This window comes from Cricetulus griseus, chromosome 9, assembly GCF_003668045.3.
Source record: "Cricetulus griseus strain 17A/GY chromosome 9, alternate assembly CriGri-PICRH-1.0, whole genome shotgun sequence".
Lineage (NCBI taxonomy): Eukaryota > Metazoa > Chordata > Mammalia > Rodentia > Cricetidae > Cricetulus > Cricetulus griseus.
The window spans coordinates 13,442,885-13,453,795 of record NC_048602.1 but is presented as its reverse complement, the minus strand read 5'-3'; the positions used below and the strand labels follow the sequence as shown (position 1 = coordinate 13,453,795).

The following is a 10,911-nucleotide window of genomic DNA, read 5'->3' as shown; positions in this document are numbered from 1 at the left end:
CTAGCCTTTTCTACCTGAGGTGAAAATGAGGAAACACACATTTTCTGATAGAAACTTTCTGTTTTATTTCATTTGAAAAACCTCAATCTGAAAAATCTCTGTCTCCACAGAGTTACATTGTTTACATACAATTGCCTATCTTTCTTAATGTACAGATATCTCTCTCCTGAATAGCCATGGATCTCTACACACAGTCACATCTCTTTTCTATACAGCATAACATTTCTTGTCTCCACAAATTTACAGCTTTCACCACACAGCCACATCTCTTTCCTCACATATATCTCTCTTACATACATGTCTCTCTTTTATACAGCTACATCTGTTATATCTCTCTACAAACTTAGCTACATCAGTTCATACTTTTATTTGCCTCTTCTTACATCTTCTACACTTCTCTCCTCCCTCAAATTTTCATACACACTCAGCTACATCTCCCCTACCCCTCTCTCATCTCATCCCTTTCATGGGTCTCTATGCACTTGTCTCTTGATTTCTCTGCACACATCTCCTGTCCTCTCTTGCATACATCTCTCCCATCACATAGCTTTCTGTCTCCATTGCTCTCTGTTCTACCTAGATAATCATCTCCTTGCAGAGGAAAAACATTAAACAAATGGGAGTAATATTTTCAGGGTCACAAATCAATTCTTCAGTAACCAATAATATAGAATAATGAAAAATCACAGGTAATCCCAGCCTTGGAACATCACACTGGCCTACCAATGAGCAAACTTGCATGTATCTTTAATTTGCCAGGATTCATAGAGAATTACATTGAAATCCAGGACTTAATTATTGCTTTTTCCCTCCCTCTGGTCAGCCTCAGAGACATAAGTGCCACAGATCTTGCCCTATGAAACTCTCTCTGCGTGTCCAATCTGCCGAGCAATATAAATTAACTCACACTGTCCAGATATGGCTTAACAATTCAAGAGGCACCTTTTCTGTCAACCTATGATATGCTCAGCTTCGGGACCTTCATGAAGCTCAGATGTTGTGGAATTACCTTTATAAACAAGAAACACAAGTACCTGCTCATATGGATCCCTGGGTACAGCTCTAACTGTATTGTAGTTGTGGTGGTCCTAGCAAAGAGCTCTTCCTTCATTCATCCTCTTCTCTGCACAACTCCAGTCCAGGATCATTCTAATGCCAGTATTATGAAGGTAAACCCCAGAAGACATCCCTTCCTTTGGGCACTGGGACTCATCCTCTAATACTTGGCAATATTCAACATTAACTGAAATGCACACCAGAACAGTGGCTAGGCTGGTGGGACCAACAAACAGGCACAGTGCCTTACCCTGCACTATTTTTCCCCTTTTCACCTACACCTGGTATCTGCTCAAAATTAACTTTAACAATTCGAAACTCCCATAACCATTTCTATGAAACAATAATCCTTAAAGTCATTAACCCTCAATTTTACCATGTGCATTTTTTTACATTTATTAATTACTATATATGGGCACATGCATGCCATTGTACTTGTATGGAAGCTATAAGACAATTTGTCAGTCGCTTTTCTCCTATCATCATGTGTTTCCTGGAAAGCAAACTCAGGTCACCAGCCGAGTTCCAAGCCCCTTTATCTGCTGGGCTATCCCACCATTCCATTTTGCACATTTTCTTACTGTTTTGAGACAGTCTATGTAGCCCTGGCTGGCCTGCAACTCACAAGACACACCTGCCTCAACCTAGGATTAAAGATATGTATTACCACATCAAATCTATTATGCACTTAAACATTTAAAGACTAGATTTTTCCAACAACAATTCTGTTTCCCCAGCATATGTACAATGCAGTGCAGTTAATTAACTGCACATATCTCTATATAGCAATATTCTGGTGTAGAACCTCTCTCATATCTCAACCCCATTTATGTATCTGTTATGTTTTTTGGTGGACATACTAACAATTTCATATCCTAAGTGGTTTTGAGTTTTTTCCTATGAAATTTAACACAACTTTAAAACATGTCTTTTCACAAACTCTACTTTGTCACACACTGGCAGGCTCTCTACCATCTAGGAAGACTAAGTGCTGCATATTTGGACTTGTTTTTCCTTCAGTATTCACCACAGATTTCAAAAAATAAGATGCTCAGATAAAAGGGACAATGGCTAGTCTTCATTATCAAAACTTAAATTAGTATTAGGCCCTTCATAACACTTTCTTCTTACTCCCTCCCAAACCAACACAAGTCTATATTGCTCAGAAGTGATTTTAGCATTCAATTTCCAAAAGACAGCCCTTCACCGTGAGTTTTAACAGAATAATCTACAACATGTATGTCTGCCTTTAACATACTTTTGCACTTCTAAACACCTGGAAAAACTAGGTGTTTCAGATGAAGACATAAATGTGTCCCCTATGTATAGAGTAGCGTGGAAACCACACACATGTAACAATGGGAGATCTCAAAGTGTCTTCTGCTGAGTATTATTGTCTCCCACTTCCATATTCTCCTGCCCCTCCCTTGTAACACGTGACCTGACACTTGGATGCTACTTTCACAACTCCTTTCAGAAGACAACCTTACTATGACTTTTTATACAGAGTATATGGAATGTGCTTGTTCACTCACTCTACTTTTGCCGTATACTGACAACTACTTTAATACCTAGAAACTAAAATAAGAGCTCCTTTGCCCAGTATGTACAGTATACACAGTATAGCAAAGTTAAATAAATGTATACATGGGGTGATGGGTAAACTAAAATTATCTAGCACACCAATGGAATCTTTCTGCAGTTTCTCCCCCCCCCACCTCCTCAATCCATTCAACAAGTACAGCTAGTTCTGTTCTCAGAAGTGGGTTGGCAATTCTACTTCTAAACATATTATCTCCAGTTTTTCAAAACTATTTACAAGAAGTCTTATTCTACTACTTCTAATTTTAAATGTAAACTTATCTGCTGTTCATACTAGACTAGTAAATAAAACTATGTAAGGCAATGGTTATTATCTGAGGTATCTTCTAAATGTAAACATCTGGGCTTTGACCCACTTTCTTCTTTTCTCTCTTCTCTCTGCCTTGAAACCAATTGACAAATGTAAGCGTATGCAAAGTTTAGAAATTCCTGAACAAATACATATCCCCAAATCATTTATAAAACAATCTTTCCTATAAATTGTAAGTGTACACAACGTGATAATTTTGTCATACATTAGCAAACTCTTTAATATTTAGAGAGTGGAAGCTGACATATGTCCATTATATCAGTAGAAACACAGGAAAACAAAATGCAAATATATAGAAATCGCATATGAAAATTTCCCACATAAAAACACTACCTTAGCCGGGCGTTGGTGGCACACGCCTTCAATCCCAGAACACGGGAGGCAGAGGAGGGTGGATCTCTGTGAGTTCGAGGCCAGCCTGGTCTCCAGAGCCAGTGCCAGGATAGGCTCCAAAGCTACATAGAGAAACCCTCTCTCAAAAAACCAAAACCAAACCAAACCAAACCAAAACAAAACACTACCTCACTGCCTCCATATGCTTCCTCCAGAGCACTGAGCAAGTACAGACAATACTGCTCACAGAGGAGCTCATAATTCTACTCCCAAAGACATCATTTCATGAATTTTAGCAAAAACATATTTACAAAGTAATATTTTATTACCTCTACAATCAACATGTTGCCGAGCCTGCATGGCCTGAAACCGAGAATGTGCGGAAGATGTCAGGATTAACAACCAACACAGAGACCTGGCTTAGTCGTCAGAAGGCTATTTTTTCCTTGGCTGGTTTTATACCCTAGCACCAGAAAAGTGAGGGAGAGCTCAGAAAGAGGCAGTTAGTCTCCAGCCTGGGTTTAGGGCACGTTCACGGAGTTCTCGGAGGGAAACAACACTGTACTCCAGTAAACATGTTTTGCAATGGCATTGGGGAGTTGTGTTTCTGTCAGGGTCACGTTTTTCCCAAAATCCCCCCTTATTGTTTTATATGAGGGGTCCCTGTGTTAGGACACATAGGCTTTCCTGCCCTTTACCTGTCATTGGAGAGCCCTGATCTCCTGTCTTAGGTGGCTCAGTGTCCCATGGGTTGCCTGTCATCTCTTGTTAAGCATCTCTAGCCGAACCTCATATATATCGAGAGAACCATGGGTGAGGCTAAGTAGGACTTGTGGAGGGTTGCCCGGACCTTGCATAGTACAAATAACCCTAGACTGGCCAGAAGTACTCCCATAATGGCAAAGGACATAGCGCCTACCCATTGCTGCACCCAACCCCCTCACTGGGTCATAGCATTCCACCACTCCTCTCCTGACATTGGAACAACCCTCATCTTATTAATTTCTACAATCTGGCAAGCCAAAATATTGGTAAATTTTACAAAAGAATCTTTCCAGTGTTCAGACAAATATGCATTCAATCTGGACACTCCCATAGAAACATTTTTAAACCAAACTGAATATGAGAATTTAGGGTATTCTGCATGGCCAGGGCCTCACTGACTCTGCCAACAAGGTTATTAACAGTCTCTGCATTGGAAGCAGACTGAGCAACAGCAATACCTGCAATGGCCGCCGGGGTCACTGAGATGGCAATAGAAGCAACAATGGCAATGGTGATCCCGAAATCTCTTCTGATCCGATACAACATGATTTCTTCCCTGGTATGGTGGTCTTCCACTACCATGGGAGCTAGGAAGGGGATTCAGATGATCAGGGCATTGTCAGTCTCAGGAGGCCAGCAGTTACTCAGAACACAGGAGCTGGAAGAACAATTGAGAGATTCTGCCCCCTCTTTTGTCCCATTCCATGTAACAAAAAAGGTAGATAGCACACAAGCATTACTAAAAGTAATCTTTACTGATGTCTGGAATACTTGGAGGTGTTCCAGCTGGCTGTTGCATTAAAGGCAAGGCCTTGCTGCAACATAAAATGGGCGGACATTGGTGCAGGCCCAGGCCCACATAAATACATGCTGGAGAAGGTGGGGGTTACCCCTGTTCTTCTCCTCGGTCAGAGGCATTCTTAAATGGTGGTCGGTGTCTGAACACCATAGAGGATATTGTCCTTTAAATATCCAGGGCTCTTGAGTAATGCTTTCTCCCCAAAGCAAGGGGGAAGGAAGTGAATAATCCCTCCATCTCTGCCAGCACAAGGGGATGGCTTAGGGGGCTTTGGGCTGAATTATTTCTCTGTTGATTAATGGGATATAGGATATTTCTTAATCCCAGCATTTTACTATTACTACTATTGGGGGAAAATCAGCCATGGAGGAATTACTCAGTACCACACAGTGACCTTTAAAGGAGGTGCTCGATGGCAATTCACTATTATTCTGGATATGCCTAAAGCATAAGCTACCTTTTAGCAAAAGGGTCAAAACTCTGTTCCAGCTGTATGTTGGATGCTGCCATCCCCAATGTGATATTGGTGCTGAAAAAGGCAGGGAACAGGCAGCTACTCTGCCTGACCGGCATCAGAATGGGTTGATTCCTCACAAGGGCCCATACTACCCTTATGATGTCTGGGTTGTCTTGAACAGGGCCAGGGTGAGGAGCAGAGTCAAGGTCCACATGAGGGACACACCATTCAGGGACCCAGATGGGCTTTTCACTTCCTGGAGTAAAAACACAAACAGCTCCTCTAACCCTAGCTAACAGGGGAGTGGGTGGCTATCATTTTCCTGTAATCAGGTCTTTCCATCTAACCCATTCCAGTGATTGAATTGGTTTGTTCCAATGTCTCTCCATTGCAGACAAATTATTTTTATCTACAGTCAAAAAATTTAAAATTTAAAGTATGGTAGATAATTGAGAATTGGGAGAGACCATATTTTCCCCTTTTTATTTTATAAAAATATTGTTTAAGGGTGGCATGAGTGCATTCCACGATGACTTGTCACGTGGGGTTATGTGGGATGCCAAATGAATGATCAATATGGTGCTCCTTGCAGAAGGCTGTGAAACGATGACTAGCATATGTGAGGCCATTATCTGTTTTTAAGATAACAGGAACACCCATATAGGCAAAGGCCTGTAAATGATGAAGGATGACATCTTTAATCTTTCAAAAGATTGTAGAGACACAGAAACCACCTTAGAATATGTATCCACAAAAACATTCATATTTTAATTTTCCTGCTTGAGGCAGGTATATTGCATCAATTTGCCAAAGATTGTTAGCCATTAGAACCAGGGATTCATCCCCTCATTGGGGGAATTATGTTAAGGGGCGCAATCATGGCATTGAGATGTAATCCTAGCAACAGGTACAGAGCAGCTGGTATGAAAATTAAGTGAGCATGCATTTAGGTATACTGCTCATGAAGCTGGTGATTGTGTTGCTCCTCTGGAAACATGACTATTGGGGGTGGAGTTAAGAAATCAGCAAGCTGATTGACCTGGGCAAGGGGTCCTGGGAAGCCTTTATGTGCACATATGTACCCTACAATACAGGGTGTATGTGCTGCCAAATGAGATGTTGGAGCTTAACTAGAAGAGAATGAACTTGAGAGGTGGGAAGAACATTTGGAGAAGTCTCTAATGGCTTTGCAATGTTAGTAACATAAATGCTATCAGTATAAAAATTAAAAGGTTCTTTATCAAACAACTGGAAGGCCATTAGGCAAGCAATCAATTCGGCAACTTGTGTAGATATTGTCCCATAGACAATTCCATTTGTACTTGGGAAGAAACCGCCACTGCAAAACCCTTAGAGGACCCATCTGTAAATACTGAGTGCACCCCCTTGAAGGGGGCCTCCTTTATAATCTTAGGAAATATTACATGGTGCTGCCTAAAAAAGGACAGCAAGGGGCTATTTGGGTAGTGGTTATCAAATTTGTCTCCGGTAGATGTGATAAAAAGTGTCCATCCATCATGAGAGGTCTGTAAATATTCAACCTCTTCCTTATCATAGGGGAGAATGATCTTATCAGGAGGCTTTACAAAGGTTTGGGAGCTAAATTTATGTGCTTCCCATAACAATTGCAATATCAAATCATAATAGGGGTACACCACCTTCTTAGGGGAGGCTGACATGTGGATCCAATATATAGGGCCATTTTGCCAAAAAAACAGAGTTGTGTGAAAAACTGGAGGAAAGTACAACCACAATAAGGGGTTGTCCATAATCTAGGTGCCAAATATGGGCTTCTTCAAGGGTCCTTAATAGCAATTGTATGACTTCCTTGGCCTCCAGGGTAATTTGTCTGGGAGAGGTTGGACCTCGATCACCAGGAATAATATCATAAAGGGGATAATAATATCAAAAGCTCTCCCGTTTTAAGGGAAAGAGAGAGGTGGATCCATTGAACATCACCCCCAAAACCTTTGCCAATCATGTAGTGTCTTTAAATTTGAACAATCGGATTGGAGCTTTTGAGGTCAGAGTTGGGTCTGTTGGATCTGATGGTCTAGATAGTTGTAAGGATGTTTCTTTTGAAAATTTTCTGGTGCTAAAATATAGCCGTGGGCCTCCAGGGGCTCCTGTTATTAACAAATGCCTTAAGACACCTCTCTTCAGTAGGCACAGCCAGTAGAATATCATCTATATAAAGGATAATGTAAAGATGAGAAACCTTGCACCTGATAGGATCCAGGCACGCAGCTAGATAAGCCTCGCATATTGTAGGACTGTTACACATTCCTTGGGGGAGCACCACCCATTGAAAATGAAGGGCAGGTTCCCAAAAATTAATAGAAGGAAGGCTAAATGCAAACCTGGGCCTATCTCTGGAATGCAGCAGAATGGAAAAGAAGCAATCCTTTAAATCAATAACAATTAAATGCTAAGTTCTATGGATAGCCATGGGTGAGCATAAGGCAGGCTGAAGGGCTCCCATAGGCTGCATTGTTGCATTAATGACCCTCAAATCCTGGAGCAGCCTCCATTTTCCTGAAGCCTTTTTAATCACAAATATATGGGTATTCCAGGGGATGTGGAGGGGATCACATGTCCGGCCTCCAATTATTCTTGAAATAGTTGGTGAGACCCCTGAAGCTTCTCTGCTGGTGAGGACCACTGTTCTACCCAAACCAGATCCTCAGAAAACCATGTAATGGCTATGGGGCCTGGCAGTGCAACAGTGACCCTCATTAAAAATGCCTGAAACCTTTTATATCCCCCAGGGCCTGAGTATCTAAGGGGAGGGATGCCACAAGCAAACCTCTCCTTGTTCTAATTTACTTAATCATTTTCCCTGTTTCCAGCCCATCCTCTGCATCACTTGGGGGGCCATGTTTATGGGATTGTAGCCTTGGGTGGTGAGGACAACTCCCATTTCTTTAAAAAGATCGCATCCCCAAAGATTACTGGGTAGACCAGCCAAAACATAGGGCTGAAAATATCCAGTATGACCCTCAGAGTCTTGCCATTTTATAACTCTGCGGCTTTTTTGTGGGATAGCATGCCTGATTCCCTGAAGGTGGCGGGCCCCTCTTGCCTAGGCCAGGTAGAGGGCCAGGACTCCTCCGAGAGAACGGAAATATCTGCTCTGGTGTCCAAAATACCCTTGAAGGGCTTAGCTTTATTCTTAATATAAGTTGGGGGTGGTCTGTCATAGTGGCGACCTAAAAGGCCGCCTGACTGGAGCTTCCAAAACCTTGGTTCCCCCTTTTCTCTCTGATATTTTGAGCCTCATGTGGAGCCATAGAGCGGAGGACCAGTGGAGCAATTCATTCCCTGGCTGCTATGGCAACGACTCCAGGGGCCACTGATGACATTATCTTATTCTCTCCTTCACTATCCTGATCTATAACTCCTGGATGTATATGGATGCCTCGGGTGATAGTACTAGAGCTCCCCAAGATTAATCCAACAGTGCCTTGAGGCAAAAGCCAATATATCCCTGTAGGGAGTGCCTGAAACCACATCTCAGGTGTTAGAATTGCTTGGGTGGAGGGACCAAGGTCCAATCCTGCGCTCCCTGGAGTGGTTCTGAGGAGATCTAAGAGGTGAAGGGGTTGCTTTGAGGGAGAAAGCAAATCCTACCACTGCCAGGGGCAGGAGTTATTGCCACAAACACATTGGTTCTGTGGCGCTGAGGGCGGGCCCTTCTCCAGTTTCCCTAATTGGCATTGGGAGGAAGAGTATTGCCCTCTGAATCAGTTTTGGAATAACAGTAATTGGCCTAATGGTGCCCTCAGCAACATCGGGGACATAGTCGAGGTCTCTTAGGACAGGTGATATTATTTTGAGGGCATTCCCTACAGAAATGTCCATCCTTCCCACAGCCAAAACATGTCCCTTTTCCTACCCCCTGGGTGGATTTCCCCTTCCCTCCTTGGGGTCTGATAGCAGTGGCCAGCACCTGCTCCTGGATGAAAGTGCTATCAGTGTCCCTGCAAAGGCAAATACAATCATTCAAACTTTTATTACGACAGGAGCAAAGAGCCTCTTTGCAATATTTGTTAGCATTTTCTAAGGCCATCTGCTTGATAACTGGCATTGCAGGTCCACTTCCCACAAATATCCTTTCTGCCATCTGACTAATGCAGTCCACAAACTCACAGAAGGGTTTTAGAGGCTCCTTGAAGGATCTTGGGCAAGTGGTCCCCTCCCTCTTTGGAAGGGAGGACCTTCCAGGCACCATGCCCCGCAGCGGCCACTTGGGAATAAATGCTATGTCATATTGCATTTACTGTTGGATGGTGGCATATTGGACACTCCCCGTAAGCATGTCTAGATTTCTTTGGGGCTATCCAGCCTGTGCGTTTCTCTGGGCCATTTGGTTACACCTTTCTTGAAATTCACCTCGCCAAATCAAATAATCTCCACCAGAGAGAGCCACATGGCAAAGTTGCTGCCAGTTACTGGGTGTCAGATTAAGAGCCATGAAGGAATGTACCAGGGAAATTGTAAAGGGGACCTGGGAGCCATAGTTCAGAGTCACCTCTTTGAGCTGCCTTATCTACTTGAACCCCAGGGGATCATGGTGTAGGAAAACCTGTCCAGAATTGTTTGAGTGTGGATCTTCCATTACCTAGGCCATTAGGGGACGGCATTGGACTCCTCCCATAGGCCACCTTCAAGGCCTGGAGGGGACTGGGCCATGGGATAGGAGGGGTCTCCTTTTTCTGAGTACGAAGGGGCTTGCTCTCCCTTTCTACTCTCTCCCTAATCCAGGTCCTTCTCAGTTCCTTCTTGAGAGCCGCCATTTGGCAATGAGTCATTCCTCCTCAGATTCTGACAGATCGGTATCCGAGTCTCTTTCATTTTCTATATTAGATACAGAGGGATAAAGGTGGTTTCCAGGGGGGTGCCTCTCCTTGGGCTGCGATCCAGGGTCCCTCTCTGCCTTTCATCTCTTAGAAACATATTTCCTGCCATAGGCTCCTTTAGTCTCCTTAACCTTTCTTTCATGTATCTTTCATCATCACTCCCTGCCTTGGAACAAAAGGAGGCTTTAGTCTCCATTTCCTGTATTTCTGACAAAACCTCTTTAGTAGCCTGTATCACCTGGCGAAGGTAAACTCTATCTGTCAGGAGTGTATCTTTCACCAATCTCCATAAGGAGAAGGTGGAAATAGATAAAATGTCAGTGCTCTCTTTCTCCAATAATTTCTGAAGGTCTTGGCAAACCTCCTCCCAATATGGCATATTTAGACCTCCACCAGTAATGGACCATGGGCTCACTCCTTCTATTGATTTCAAGAAGCCTTTGAAAGTTTTGGTTTTGACTGCAGTTCCCTGTTCCTCTAGTTATTTCTTTAGTTAATCTTGTAATTCAAGTTTTTCGGGTGAATTCCCTATTTTTCTTTTACTATCTACCCCAATATGTCCCAGCCAGCACAAGGGATGAACCTGTCCACTTACCTCGATTTTTAGATCTCTGTTGGACCTCCAATTGCAGCGTCTGCAGGGCGTGGAACTGAGAATCTGCAGAGGGTGTCAGGATTAACAAAACAGAGAGCTAGCTTCATGGTCAGAAGGATCTTTAATTTTTTCCTG

The 10,911-nt window shown here is 43.0% G+C and overlaps 1 protein-coding gene across 1 annotated transcript in view; it reads right to left on the bottom strand.

Moving 5' to 3' along the window:
• LOC107977594 (zinc finger protein 345) overlaps positions 1-10,118 on the bottom strand; it is a 13,397-nt gene extending 3,279 nt beyond the window's left edge. Inside the window, 4 exon segments of the mRNA XM_035449121.1 lie at positions 4,525-4,653; positions 4,823-4,881; positions 5,323-5,578; positions 9,944-10,118. Coding sequence (XP_035305012.1) covers positions 4,525-4,653; positions 4,823-4,881; positions 5,323-5,578; positions 9,944-10,118 — 619 coding nt within the window.
• Between the last annotated feature and the right edge of the window lie 793 nt (positions 10,119-10,911).